General features: G+C 42.0%; 1 protein-coding gene across 3 annotated transcripts; it reads left to right on the top strand.

The window, feature by feature from the left end:
- Positions 1-4,598: 4,598 nt before the first annotated feature.
- LOC123445450 (respiratory burst oxidase homolog protein A-like) lies at positions 4,599-13,856 on the top strand. 3 transcript variants are annotated; one of them, XM_045122442.1, is made up of 14 exons: positions 4,599-5,057; positions 10,058-10,166; positions 10,268-10,316; positions 10,392-10,502; positions 10,609-10,989; positions 11,081-11,467; positions 11,543-11,638; positions 11,740-11,855; positions 12,001-12,103; positions 12,197-12,364; positions 12,455-12,589; positions 12,704-12,832; positions 12,986-13,064; positions 13,355-13,856. In XM_045122442.1, the coding sequence occupies exons 1-14, from the start codon at positions 4,634-4,636 to the stop codon at positions 13,462-13,464; spliced, it is 2,397 nt and encodes a 798-aa protein (XP_044978377.1). In that variant the 5' UTR covers positions 4,599-4,633; the 3' UTR covers positions 13,465-13,856. The 3 variants fall into 3 exon arrangements, with proteins under 3 accessions (XP_044978377.1, XP_044978372.1, XP_044978384.1); XM_045122437.1 differs by having other exon boundaries at positions 10,241-10,316; XM_045122449.1 differs by lacking the exon at positions 4,599-5,057 and adding an exon at positions 8,793-8,934 and having other exon boundaries at positions 10,241-10,316.
- Positions 13,857-15,513: the final 1,657 nt, after the last annotated feature.

Here is a 15,513-nt window from a genome sequence, read left to right as displayed (position 1 = left end):
TCCAACAGCAGTGGCATGAGAAGTTTGAAAGGACTCTCACAACTGCAGGCTTTGTTGTAAACGAAGCTGATAAATGTGTGTACTACGCCATGGTGGGGGCGAGGGAGTTATCCTTTGCTTGTATGTTGATGACATACTGATTTTCGGAACAAATCTGAACGTTATTAAAGAGGTCAAGGATTTCTTATCTCACTGTTTGAGATGAAGGATTTAGGAGTGGCTGATGTCATTCTGAACATCAAGTTGTTAAGAGACGAAGATGGTGGGATTACATTGCTTCAATCTCACTATATGGAAAAGATCTTGAGTCGCTTTGGGTATAGTGACTGCAAGTCCTCTCCCACACCATATGATGCGAGCGTGCTACTTCGAAAGAAACGAAGAATTGCTAGAGACCAATTGAAATATTCTCAGATTATTGGCTCGCTTATGTACTTAACCAGTGCTACAAGACCTGACATCTCTTTTGCTGTTAGCAAACTAATCCGGTTTGTCTCAAAACCAGGAGATGTGCATTGGAAAGCTCTAGAGAGAGTTTTACGTTATTTGAAAGGCACTGCAAATTATGGAATTCACTATACTGGACAACCAAAGGTGCTTGAAGGGTATAGTGATTCAAACTGGATCTCTGATGTTGATGAGATAAAGGCCACGAGCGGATATGTATTCACTCATGGAGGTGGCGCTGTTTCTTGGAAGTCTTGCAAGCAAACGATCTTAACGAGGTCAACAATGGAAGCAAAACTCACAGCACTATATACAGCTACGGTCAAAGCAGATTGGCTTCGCCGGCTCTTGATTGACTTGCCGGTTGTCGAGAAACCTGTACCGGGTATCCTTCTGAACTGCGACAGTCAAATTGTGATCACGAAAGTGAGCAGCTCAAAGGATAACATGAAGTCATCAAGACACATTCAAAGAAGGTTAAAATCTGTCAGGAAAATGAGAAACTCCGGAGTTATTGCATTGGATTATATCCAAACATCTAAAAATCTGGCAGATCCTTTTACAAAGGGTCTATCACGTAATGTGATAGAAAATGCATCGAGGGAGATGGGTATGAGACCCACAATTTGAGTTGTTCACAGTGGTAACCTATTCTTTGTGATCGGAGATCCCATGAATTAGATGTGGAAGACAAGCTGTTGGTCAACTGAGAGGAAAGTATCCTTATCATTAATAATACCACTCCATGAAGATGCAAAACTTTCCTAAACTGCATGGCAGGTTGATATACATCTTAATATGTTCTAAGTGGCTTATTGAAGCAGAGATGTTATCCTGCAGAACATCTTTTGAAGAACATACCTATATGAGTCTGATTGTTAACGTCGCAATCTATGAGAGTAGGGTGCTCTCTAGTAAACTCATGAAAGGTCTCGGAGTATGACGCATAAGCTCCACCCGCGGGGAAGTCCCACGGTAGCCTAGTATCGATCAAACCTCTATGTGAATCTAGTTTCGCAGAAAACTTGCAGTTCAAGGCCTGGTCCACTGTTCAAGTTGCTTACTAGTGTAGCATAGAGTTCTAGGTGGAAGTTCAACTTAACAGTCTCCACTGTAGTATCGGTATATAAAACAGTGTTTTGGAACCAAAGGCAAATTTTGTGTGCCTCTGGGATCTAGTGGGGGATTGCTGGAATTTTGTCTAATTATTTGGGTTAGCCCAATATATAATTCCTAATAAATCCTAGAGGCCCACGCAGCCCATTTGTGCAAGGCAAGAGGTGGAAATGTTTAGTCCCACATTGCTATTTTAGTGGGAGTTGAACCTCCTTATAAGGGAGGATGTTTCCACACATGTATGAGCTTGAGAACAAGAGAGACATACACACACGCTCCTCCTCCTCCGCCGCCCGCCTCGCCTCGTCACGACGCGCAGTGCCGCGCCGCGGGAATGAGCCGAGCCGAACTAAATTTTTGCCACGCACGACTGGTATACGAAAGTCCACTCGGAGAAGTTGAACGTGTTTGCTAGTGGATATTGAAAGCGAACGCTGCAGTTTCATCGTTGCAGTCTGTTCGTTTCATATCCCGTGTTCTCTTCAGCTCCCGTCGCTGGCCTCTCGCCTCCTTCTCATGTGCCTATAAAAGAGAGGTCGCTCCTCTCCAGAAGAACGCATCAGAAGTTCCTCTCGCCACCGGTTCCTTTCTCTGTGCTGCTGCTTCGTTCTTCCTCATCCCGTCTTGCGGCGTGCACCGTTCGTCGAGACAGTAGGCCTCCGAAACTCCGTCTCTTCGAGTCTTGTACGGGAGAAGGGCGATAAGGTTTTTGGGGAGCGCTCAGCGCGACTACTGGCTTCCATCATGGACACCGACGATTTCTTCCCGGACGACGACTACTTCCCTGACGTCGACCACCTCTCTGGTAACATGGCCAACGACAACGCCAACACCAATCTGCTGCTGCAACTCAGTACGTACTCATGTTCTTCTTCTTTCAGTTTCTATCGCAACTTTTTGCTATAATATCTCTTCTAGATATGTATCGTGTCTGCTCATCACTTCCTATAGTACCTTGTCTATATAGAATGGTTATGCATATGTTCTTTTCTAGATCATATGTGCACCTATCTTCTGTCATTTCATCTCTATATTGCATGTCTTCTTCCGTCTTAGTTATGATGGTTAGGTTTATCCTATCTTTTATTTTAATAAAATCCTTTGGTAAATTGCTCATATTTCCAACATTAACCATGCCTCACCCAACTAAGCTTTGCTAGTCTTGATACCTTTGGAAATGAGATTGCTGATTCCCCTGTGGCTCACAGATTACTACAACACCAGTTGCAGGTACATGTAAAGGTTATTTGACGCGAGCGCGTTGATTGTTCATTTGGAGTTGCTTCTTTTTCTTCTTCTTCTTCATCGATCTAGGATGTGTTCCAGGCCGGCAGCCTGGGATAGCAAGGATGGACGTCGTTCTTCTTTTCTCGTTTGTTTTCGTCCATAGTCGGACCCTGCTCTTCTTCATGATGTTATGTATTGTACTGATGTGACTCTGATGTAGCTTGTGGCGAGTGTAAGCCAATTCTATATATATATATATATCTCTTCTTTTCAGTACATGTACTTGTAACGATATCCATTCTTGCGACACGATGAGATGCGCTTCTATCCTTGACGAGGTCCTCGTGCCAAATTGAGGATATGGTCGCATCCTGGGCGTGACAATCTATCTGTTCCTTTCCCTTAAAAAATAAATTAGAATAGGCTAAACCAAGTATCCGCCTCTGGTACGAAGATCAATAACAATTCAACCATGCATTTGAATATGAAAGAACTTGTCAGAGATGTTCTTTAAATTCATCGAATGCAAAATTGTCTTCATCTCAACCTTCCTCTTCTCGAGCTTAATGTATCCATAGGCACTGGTTGACCTAGTTTCTATGTCTACTGAGTTTCATCCAACAACGTGCTGCCTCCAACGTTTGATACAAAACGCACACCAGTCCGTACAAGATAATGATGCGATCAAGAAGTTGCAACAATTAGTGAATCAATAAAATGACCAACATACAAGCAAAACTTATGAGCTCTTCAAGTGTGTGCTCCTTGGCTACCTTTTTCGCACTTGTGCATACACACCACAATGCTTGTTGACGCCATTTTGAATGGTCGTACCATAGATGGAGTAGCGACCTCACACACATGGTCATGGATCACTTTCATGTTTTAGTGGCGTAGTTCTTGTGCTCATTGAACCAAACATGCACACTTTGACAAGATGCCACATTATGCTTCATGGCTTGAAACTCCACATTTGTGGACAATCACGCCTCACACAACAATTCATACTTCTTCATGGAGTACGCAACCATCGTGTTTTCTTCAAAGCCAACAATAAAAATGTCAAAAATATTCCCCTTGGCATTTGGCCTACCACTTCCTGGGTGTGACTTACGCCGTGGATGGTGGTGACAGGGGTGGATGGCACCTGGGTGCCAGCAGAATCCTGGGTGAATGGCAGCGTAGTCCAAGACGGGTAAGCGTCTAGCTGGAGCATAGGGGGAGTTCTGCGAGGGTGCGGATACATGGCATAGGGGAGGAACGGGGTGAGGGGGGAGTCAGGGTGGGTGGGTGGGTGAGGCATATTTTGGTCGGTTGGTGTTGTCGGAGTCTGACGCGGCGGACGTCCGGACTCACCGAACCTTCCCTAGGTTTGATTTCGGACATCCGGACCGGTCCGAACAAATTTCATGACTGCCATTAGGTGGCGAAAAATATCCGAACATTTGTGAGTGATTTGATTATCTGCGTTAGAATTGCCTTAATGCCCGGAAGCTCTCTTTTTGCCAGAAATGAAAAAGATGGTATGCTCCCACCAACCCGCACCGAAGTAAGCAGCCCATGTTGATTGGCCACTACGTACCACCAGATGATGCCGCTCATGCATATAGCTGCTCGCATAATCTTGCGATGAGCCAACCGAAAGCAAGCATGAATGCCATTCCTAACTCCCCCAATCAAGTGATCAACCACACCACCTCTCATCACCGGCCCAGCTTGTACTCTAGCGCGCACACATTTCTTCCAAAACTCGTCTGCGTGCATTAATTGGAACCATGATGCATATATACTTCCAAAGAAACTTGCCATGACAAGAGTCCCTGGCATACAGTCTACTCCGCCAATGTCTCAGCTCCATGACGAGTTTCTCCAGGTACCAATCATCTGTTCGGAGAGTCCGGTGATGATACAGTTCGTGTCCAACCCCAGCGTGGCCGGCAGCAGCGATGCACTGTCGGCGTCGCTCAGCGCCTGCCCTTCGGGGAGGTCGGCTTCGGAGGTGGAGATCGAAGTGCTCTTCCATGACGCCGACGGCTACGTCTACGACAATGGCTGCTGCACGGCGTTGCCAGCGTCGGCGTCATTCCTCGGCTGCGATGGAGACAGCGAAGACGTCGAGGCGGGCGGGGCAACGGCAGGACTGCTTTGCGCGCCGTCGACGAGGAATAGGATGGAGTTCCTGGAGCGCGACGGCAAGGGGGAGCTCAAGTGGAGCGAGATGGAGCGAAGGTTTGGTCGCTCGTCCTCGTCGCAAGGGAACGCTGCTGGTGAGCTAGCTCTTTTTTCACTTCGGCCACATACGTTTGTGTTCTGTGTTACAGAGAAGTTTTAGAAGAATCTGCTCTGTTTTTTGGCAGTGCGGGGAAATCACTGCACATTACTCCGTAAATAGCTAGTTTTATTTTGCAATTGCCTATCCTGCAATTGTATTGAAAACGAGGTTTTTTAACATGCTTCCTCTTACCTTCTCTTTTCACACGAAAGATAAGTGTCTAAAATAGATCTGAGCTATTAATTGCATTAAGTAATGGGTTTGATTAACTCTTACTCCATTCGTTTTTAAATATAAGTTTTTTTCTATTTAAAAACGAAGAGAGTACCTTCTTACCTTCTATGTGAAAGGTGAATGATAAGAGGGACTATGTCAAAATTGCTTCTAAAACTATCTAATCTCGCTCGCTTTGCTAAACTTCTGATTAACATTTTTTAGATACTTCTGATTAACTTACGACGAGCATCCCAACACCATTTTATATCTAACGACATATTAGAAATTGCTGCCATTTTATACGCAAAAAAACACTGTCTTTTTCACTAAAATTAAACATTTTTATAGTGCAAATTTACACGACTAAGATTTTTTTTCTTTACTTAACTTGCATTTTAAAATTATATTCTTTCTTTTGCAAGAATGAAACATTCCTCGTAGTGTTGTTTTACAGTGCTAAATTTTGTAAACCCCACTCTCTGAATTGCATGTTGAGAATTATTGTCTTTATTTGGTAGAATTATACATTTTCCAGGGTGAAATTTTGCATGACTAGGTTTTTTTTTCCTAGATACATTTTGTATAGCTCCTGGGGCACACAATAAATATTTTTTTTATGTAACTGAAAGACGGTGTTTTAATGAAAGGTGACTTTTAATCTTGCCTTGTGGGATCATTGATGATGTGGATAAGAGAAGAAACAAAAGGAACTTTGCATAATGAAGTGCATTTTTATAAAAGGCAAACTTTACCATTTTTCATCAAGTTTAATAGGAAACTGATCATATCTACAATACCAAGCATATACAACATGAAAATACATCTCATGGTGTATCTAATAATATTGTTTGGTATTCTGTATACCTAAAAGGGCGACCGCCACTACTTCTAGTTATCTTAACATGCATACTTTCATATCATCAAAATTGTTATAGCCATTAGATTTACTTGTGACACACCCCACTACCTACTTTTCTAGTCATGCCACATCAGCATGCCATGCATGTAAGTTATAAGTTTCATTTTTACATAGCATATCCATGCAACACTCCGAATTCATCAGTTCATGCATGTAAGTCATTGGTTAATTTTTTGCATTTCGTTTTGTGCTCTCATAGACATGGTGTATGTGTTGGGAGCTTAGAGCATACCTATATAGTTTATCCTTCACCTTTTTTTAGAAATGACACTCTTTTCTCTATTGCCAAATAGCTACAACAAGTTATTTTCTCTAGCCATACAACCATGCAACATCAACAAGTCATGCATTTAAGTTACACGTTTTTTATATCCATGCAACACTATCATGCCACATTAAATATCTTGCACTAAGTTTTGTGCTCCATGCGTTGGGGGCTTGGAGTATATCTATACAGTTGATCTTTCATTTCATTTATGAATCACACTCTTTTAACCGCAATGTATTTTTTTCTCTTTTATACTTGATTTTACTATATGCTTCATATTTTTAATGTTTTAAAGGTGTGTATCAAGAAATACTCTTACATTCTATTTTCATTAGTTCTAGTTGCCTATGTAGCACCTAATAATGCAATTCTTTTAATAAGATTACATCAATAATGGGTGGGGTATCATTCAGCTTGCAGGTGAAGGTAGGATTAAGTGGGACTAACAAGCCCATCCCACTTAAATGACTTTAGTGGTCTCTTGTTGGAAAGATAAATAATCGGACTAGCACACTTATCCCGCCTTCCCTATTATAGCTAGACAACCCCCGTAGGTCATGCCCGATGGAGCAGAGAGAGGGCGGTGCCGCAGCGTGCTCCCGCTGCCAGTCCGGCATTGCACCCTCGCTTCTTCCTCCTCACACACACCGCGAGTAGGTAGGATGAGGAGTCGTCGTCGTTTGAGGTTGGTTGTAATGGGAGTATCATATACTAGTATCATGCATATGATATTAGTGTATGATACTACATCCGTAATGCATATTATCATATAGTAGTATCATAGAATAGTTCATTTATTGCCATGCATGACACATAATAGCACAACATTTAATATGATACGGTATCATAATATGATACTCAATCCTCTCTTTCTTCATTTAATTATACGCCACATCATCAAATATGCCTAGTTGGCATGCATGATACTACTTATGATACTACCATTACGACCAGCCTGAGGACACGCCAGGGATCTGGACGGCGGAGCAGGTCGGGGCATGGAAGCCCGTGGTGGATGTCCTGCATGCCAAGGGTGACGTCTTATTCTACTAGCTCAAGCATGCCGTCAGGCAAAGGCAAGCAGTTGAGCCCACAAATGAGCTTTGACGGCTGCCACGAGGAGATCACGTCGCCGAGGACGTGCCCGGTAGGCCGCTAGGAATGCCATCGATGCTACTGCTTGCGTGGGAGATCGTTGTTTCAGGGTTTTTTAGTGAAGAAGCCCAGCTTCCCTGTTTCACTTCTAAAATCAGATACCAACCGTGTTGTGCCATGGCAGGCTTCGACGGTGTCGAGCTCTGCGGCACCAACGGCTGCTTTCTCGACGACAGCGATGGCCCGGACAGTCGGTGCTGGTTTGCGCCAGAGGTGCTGGACACATGTTGCTCTGGATGTGTTTCAGGATGATGCCATGTTGCTCGGAACTGCTCCTCAGTTAACTGCTCTACTTTTTTAATGGGATTCCATTTATTTCAACTTAATTTATGTTAGTTTTGATGAAATGCGTACCCCTTCGTTTCAAAATAAATATCTCAAGTTTGTACTAGATTTAATATAAAATTGTTTTAAATCTGAGACATTTATTTTGGGACGGAGGGAGTACTTTTTAACACCAAACTGTATTGGGACCAGGTGAATTATGATGAGGCTCCCACCTATAGTCCCACCTGCAGCCTGAGGTAACATCTAGCTCTAATTCTCTTAGTAACACCTAACCTTTCGCCTCACCAAGTGTGCCACGTAAGTATCCATTAATACTTACTCAATCTCATGCAAACCACATGTCGTTGTCCACACAATAAAAGTATGGAACACGTCTACATTAAAACAATACTTCCTCCGTCACGGTTTAGAATATGTGCATGAAAATTCTCTAGAACCTAGGTTGTTATTGATTGGCTGTAAAATGAGTTGAAAAATAACATTCACACTACGCATATAAAAGTAGTACAACGGAGTACTGATTAGCTGATAGGAATAAATGCAATGCGCCTTAAACCTTATGTATTGTGGAAATGCACACAAAATTAACCGTGGCTTTTGCTTTAAATCATTTACTTAATACGCAATTCATCTAAAGTTAACCTTTAAATTCTTGCCGCAACGCGTGGCGAAATCACCCGGTTCTATATCTTTTTCTCTACAAAATATGTTCAAAGTTTGTAAATTTTCATTTTTGACAACATTTTAGGCTCTACGTCATGAAACGGGGGAGAATATAAAGATACAATAGGAGGTTGGCAAAAATAGAAAGTGCAATAGAACGCTGAAGAAAATGGCAGTCTCCCTCCGTCTCCGTGTCGCGGCCATCGCAATAGTCTCTGTGTCTCCCCGCGCCTCCTTCAATCCTTCCAACCCGCCAGCCTGCAAAGCTCCTCCATCCCGACCTGCCGTCTCCTCCAATCGCGCGGGCGTGGCTTTCTTCTCATCCCGTCCACACAAGTTGGCGAGGCCGAGTTCTTTACCAAGGTAGGCGGGGTCGTTGCATACCATAACATTGCTATATTTGCTAGATGAATATAGTCACTGTCTCACTGATGCATACGAGTACATGTACTTCCTTTCGATTCAGGCGCGTACATGGGTAGATTGTCGAGTTGTTTGCGTGGCCGTGCTATGTGCTGTTTGGTTTGGGAGCCTGCAGCCTTGCACACCAACTGTTTGCTGTTATGCTTCAACGAGAACTGCTTAAAGTGCAGGGCAGGTGTTTGCTTTGCTCCATGCCTGTGAACCCATTCTATCTCTCAGACGCATTTCCCTTATTCTTGTGCAAACCTCAGGAGCACGAGTGAACAGACACTTTTCCTACCATGTCATTCATTTCTTGTTCATTTAACAGGCGTCGAGCTAATATAATCTGGCTGAAACTATGAGTAACCTTACCGTCCATAGAGGTAGCTATTGCATGACCAAATTGAGGCTACATATGTGGCTACAATTGGCAATGTTTAGGGACAATAGGAGCTCAAGTATCAAAAGAAAATGAAGTGTAAGAAAATCCTAACCATTGGTCCTTCTTGAAGTAACATTATATTGGCCCATGTTGTCTCGACGGCTTAATCTTTTGGGTGAACTATGGGATACGGTAGCTCATGATATATTCAATTGATATGGATGGAGATCCATTAACACGATTTATGAAGCATGAGGCATCAGATTTAGTCTTGTTTTCTTTTCGGTTGTCATAGCTTTGTGTTAGCCTCGGTGCCTTTTTGTATCACATTGTGAGATTTTACAGCTGTTCAAACTCTTCAATAATCAATAATCAAGGAAAGTCTGTGCCGTTGCAGAGCCCTGGGCTGCTTTAACATCTTTCCAAAAATAGTAATTAAGTAACACTAAAACTATGAACACTGTCTTAATTTCTGCGAGGTTTACGGGTTTACCTGAAAAATAATACTGAATACCATGCCTAGGGATCAATTTTGAAGGGTTAAAATAAAGATTGTAGTATTAATGTTTTTCTTTGTATCTAGAATATTGGGATAAAAATATTGTATGGGTTCTCAAGAAAAATAGCCCTATTTTGTTGTTTAATTTATGTCTGCGTGTTATTTGCATCTTGTTATGAGCTCATACTCTTACTCTGTAGGTGAGAATGAGTCTGCTAGTTTGGCGGAAGAGCCTATTCTGGTCAATCAAAACATCACCAGATCCATCAGTCGTTCTTCTAGCCATGGGATCAGAATAGCATTGGATAGGTATTCTGCGTCAACTGCAACTCGTATGAGTCCGGTCTCTATTTTACACGGAATAAAAAACTGTTGACACATAGATTTTCTTTACCTGTATGCATCTCTAGCTGTGAAAGAAACTCAAGTAGCCATCTCACTGAAAAAGATATCAAGCAGGTATGATGCAAACAGTCTAGCACATGATTAATTAATAGCTTAGAACTGTGTATTTACATGCTTTTAATTTCGTAGGCGATAATGTTCAGTTCCTCTTTGAACAAGCTCTCATTAAGCCAAGACGAAGCAACTGAATACACTCACTTGATCCTGGAAGAAATCCAAACAGGCCAGGGATTAACAAAGGTGATCTACTAGCACCAGGAAGTACTTTATAATCACTGGTTTTCTTTTCTTCATACTGATAATATACATCCAATTTATTGTCCTTGCAAAATCCTCAAACATGCAGCTGAGCGGAACAAGAAAGGGGACACTGAATGATCTCCAACCTACTTGCTGGTCAACACCTATACCGACCAAACACATACAATGTATGACATCGGCAGCCATTGTCTTCTTTCGTGCTCACTGGAGACGAATCTGGGTAATTGTCATGTGGCTTGTAGCATGTGCTGCACTCTTCACTTGGAAGTTCATGCAGTATCGCCAGCGGTTGGCATTCGAGGTCATGGGATACTGCCTGCCAACTGCCAAGGGCGCTGCAGAGACTCTTAAGTTCAACATGGCCATTGTGCTCCTACCTGTATGCCGTAACACTATCACTTGGCTTAGGAGAAGCCGTAGCATCAACTCCGTCATTCCATTTAATGACAATATTAACTTCCACAAGGTGTGATCATTTATCAAATGTAATTTGCATTGCACTTGCCTTGCTTGTATACTCCAATTGGTCCGAGTATAACACTCATATTCCAGTTTAGCTTGTTGCTGCAGGAATTGTGATCGGCATAATCCTCCATGGTGGTACTCACCTATCATGTGACATCCCAAGGATTGCAATGGCAGATAAGACCATCTTTGGGCGCACAATTGCTGGTGACTTTGGCTATCACCAGCCATCATACATGGAGATAGTGACATCAATCGAGGGAACAACTGGTATAGCCATGGTGGTGCTCATGCTGATCGCTTTCCTGCTTGCCAGTAGGCCTTCAAGAAGAAATCCAGGATCTCTCCCACCTCTGGTCAGACAGATTGCGGGATTCAACGCTTTCTGGTACTCACATCATCTGTTCGTTGTTGTTTATGTTCTCCTGATTGTGCATTCCATGTTCCTCTACCTAGCAAAGGACGTATCAGAGAAGACGGTAATATGAATTGAATAAAGTAAGATCATTATGTTTATGTCCCTGTTATCTCATGCCGTCTCAAAGTGCATGCAGACATGGGTGTATGTGGTGATTCCTGTGATGATCTACCTTGGAGAGCGAATGTTCAGGATAATCAGATCTATGTCATATGATTCGAAGATCCTCGATGTGTGTGATCATCTGCCATATCTCTTCATCCCAATGAAAATATATTTGTTCTACGCACCTCCATCTTGTAACAAATCTGATTCAGTATTTTTTTTTTACAGGCAACGACTTATCCAGGGAAGGTACTTTCTCTCAGGATGACAAAGCCTCCAGGTTTTCGCTATCAAAGTGGAATGTATGTCTTTGTACAGTGTCCGCAAGTATCGAAATTTGAATGGTGAGCTTAGCATGGTACTGAAGCTTTGGTAAATAGTTGGTGCTATATCAGTTCCGTTACTATTTTGCGCTGTCACTTTATCGCTTGCAAGTTTGTAGCATGGGTATTATTGCTAATTCTAGATCTATTTCGTTCTGTGTTTCAGGCACCCATTTTCTCTTACCTCCGCACCAGATGATGATCATTTGAGCATCCACATCAGATCTCTGGGTGACTGGAGCTACCATGTGTATGATATGTTCCATGAGGTAAAACACTCTACATCCTCTGAATAATGCTTCAGTTAGCTATCTCAGTACTGTAGCCATACATATAATATATGAGCACTTAACATTTTGTAGGCATTGCGTCGCAGCAACCTTGACCTGCCAAAAGTATCCATTGATGGCCCATACGGTGCAGCATCACAAGATCACTCGAAATATGAAATTGTCTTGCTAATAGGGCTTGGAATAGGGGCAACACCGTTCATAAGTGTCCTCAAAGACATTGCTAACGACCTGGATAAGGCAATGACCAATGCAGCCCGCTCATAATGTGTAACCAGCTACGCATCAGCATACAAAATGATTTATCATAATCTCCCCAATCCATTGCAGGAAGGTTGCACAACAAATCATCATAGTGCCAATGGGCTAAGGAAGGCATACTTTTATTGGGTGACAAGAGAGCAAGGATCCTTTGAGTGGTTTAGGGACATCATGAAGGAGGTTTCAGCTCGAGACGGCAAACAGGTTACATTTTGATGACCATTCTAAAGTGCCTATATCTACTTCCGGATTGGCATTTTCCATGACAACGCAAGCTTTGCTGTTTGCTCTCTTATGTATCTCTCGTTGTGCTCGTAGGGTGTGATAGAGATGTACAACTATCTAACAAGCATCTACCAGGAGGGTGACAAGCGGTCAATGCTGATAAGTGCAATTCAAGCTCTTCATTTCGCGCGCCATGGCATTGATATCATCTCGAAAACTCCAGTAAGTATTTCTCCTAAACAGCTAAGGAAACTGAAGATTGTACGACATTCCTATTATTCTGCCATTTGGTGCCTTGCCAAGGCTAGTTAATGTGAACCATTCATTATGTGCAATGTCAAATTGTCAATCACAAGGCAATTCTTGAACTTGCAGGTTCGTACACACTTTTCGAGGCCAAACTGGCCTAGGGTGTTCCATGGTCTTGCAAGAAAACATATTGGAGAAAGGATAGGTATGGCTTTTCTGTTCTTGTCTAGCAACTTAGCAAATATATATGCAATTAATGTTCTACCCAAAAAAATGTTGTGATTTAGAAGATGCACTGTCAGCCAAATCATCGTACGACAAAGCAATTATCCCCAGTTTCTTGTCTGAGATGTGTTGAAAGGGGAAAGAGTTGCAGATATATGACCTGCTATCATGAGTTTTCTATTGTTTAATTTGGGACATTTTGTCCATGAAATTTACAGTTTCAAGTTCACATGTTTGTTATTCTTATATGGAAATGGAATGCAATGGCAGGGGTTTTCTACTGTGGGCCAGATGATTTGGGAAGACAACTGGAAAGACTGTGCCACAAAATGAATATGAGAACGTTCACTAGATTTGTGTTTCACAAGGAACATTTCTAGGATAGATAAAAAAATGAAATAAATGTGACATTCATGTTTCTTTATTTTTGTCAATAAGAACTAGGGCTAGCAATGCTAGAGCTTGTTAACGTGTGACCGACATGCAGGCGCTAATTCTGTATTTTTCCTCCCACTGTTAAAAAGTCTTGTAAAATGACACTTCGGACAAGGTAAAATCTTTTATTTCTTTATTACTAGAGGCAAAATCTTCTATTGGATGAGAACTCCTTAGTTGACACCCATTGGCATCAAGTAGAGCCTACGCTGAAGCGAGACGGAATAGGCCAGCCCAGTAAGTGTGACAACCTTTGTATCTAATGGATGAGGCGGTCAAAAACAATTGAGGCATTCTGTAGCAGTTTTTCTTGGTTTATTCATTTTCCTTCGGTTTTTATGGTTGAATTTTCATAAAAATACATGAAATTCTGGAAAATGATCGGTATATATTAAGAAAATGTCCAGCATGTATTTTAAAATGTTTTGCTGTATATTAAAAAAGTTAATTGTGTATTTAAATAATCTTCAGTGTATATTAACAAAATGGTCAGCGTGTTTAATAAAAATGTTTGCTGTGTATTAAAGCAATGTCCATCATGTTTAAAAATTGTTCAACATGTATTGGAAAAATGTTTGCTGTATGTGAAAATAATGTTCACCAGTTTGAAAAATCGTTTTCTGTGTATTACAATGGAAAGGGGAAAAGAACAAAAAAAAGGGGAAATGAAAGAAAAAAATCTGAAGTAAAAACAAAACAGAAAAGATTAAAAAAAAACATCAGCAGAAGCCACACGTGAAAACCAAAATAAACGCTGCAACCGTGCAACAAACGAAATGGGGTATCTATACTACTATAAAAGAGCAAACATGAATTTTTTTATGTGTATTCACAATTGTACAGAGACTCATTGTCACCGTAAGATTAGGCGCACAAATTTTAGTCTAATGGTTAGCCTTAATTTAATCCATTCTTCTACGTACTTAGGCCCTGTTTGGAACCATAATAGATTATAATAATCTGGTTTATGGACATAGATTATATAAACTGGTTTATAAAAATAATCTAGGTGGGCATGTTTGGAGGCCAGATTATATAAACTGTAAACCAGCTTTTAAATTGTGCAATGACATGTTTGCCCTCTGTTTTTTTTTGCGATGGGAAAACGGTGCGGTGGCAGTACCTTGTAAATAGCTCAAAGTTAATAAGGGTAACATGTCTTTATTAATCCATAATCTGATTTTTGCTGGGTTAGAGTAGCTTATGAGTTTTTAATAATCTGGTCATCTAGTTTTTATAATCTATAGTATAAACTGCCCTGTTTGGAAACATAATAGCTTATAAAAACCAGATTATATAAACTGGATGAATCCAAACAGGGCCTTAGTAATTTAGGTTGACTGAACTTTTTTTCACCGTAGAAAAACTTCACGCCACGCGTCGGCCAACGCTCCTTGTAATCACGCAAGGCACCAAGTAAAATCTGATGGAAATTACTCACCCTCAGATAATGACGCGACGCATCCCTCTAATCACGCTCATGGACGTTTAGATAGATTGACACTAAGGCACCGTCCCTACGCTCCCTCCTCGGCGTCGCGGCGCCGCCCAGGGAGCAGGAATCGACGCAACCGTGGTGTCGCGCCGTCGAGCGAGCAGGAACCGCCGCGCACGTACACAAGAAGCGCACACCCTGGCAGCTAGATGGATTTTTCCTTCAAGACCACACACGCGTATGGAAGCTGCAAGCGCTTGATTGGTGGCACGACTCGACGAAACACGCACGCGAACACAATCGTTTGATGACCGAGCATGTTTGTGGAAGCCAGCTCCCTTACCATGCCGTCCTGTGCAAGGCTGACGAAGACAACTTCGTCCTTGTCGTAATGTACAGAATCACGGAGGCAAAATCGATAAAATTGATCCCTAGACGAAACAAATTTACAAACTGGACTAGGTTTAAAATAAATTCACTCAGTTGACCTTTTTGTGTGACGCCCGACAGTCAGGCGTCACACTACACTATGTAACGCCTAGCATATGAGCGTTACACT

This window comes from Hordeum vulgare, chromosome 1H (assembly GCF_904849725.1).
Source record: "Hordeum vulgare subsp. vulgare chromosome 1H, MorexV3_pseudomolecules_assembly, whole genome shotgun sequence".
NCBI classification, from domain to species: domain Eukaryota; kingdom Viridiplantae; phylum Streptophyta; class Magnoliopsida; order Poales; family Poaceae; genus Hordeum; species Hordeum vulgare.
Note: the sequence above shows the minus strand (reverse complement) of the source record. Positions and strands in the feature narration are given on the sequence as shown.

Bases quoted from the DNA above. Each gene is read 5' to 3' on its own strand.
- LOC123445450 (XM_045122437.1), top strand. From the start codon at position 4,634: ATGTCTCAGCTCCATGACGAGTTTCTCCAGGTACCAATCATCTGTTCG. The intron at 5,058-10,057 runs GTGAGCTAGCTC...CTTACTCTGTAG, and splicing joins GTCGCAAGGGAACGCTGCTG to GTGAGAATGAGTCTGCTAGT. The intron at 13,065-13,354 runs GTATGGCTTTTC...ATGCAATGGCAG, and splicing joins ACATATTGGAGAAAGGATAG to GGGTTTTCTACTGTGGGCCA.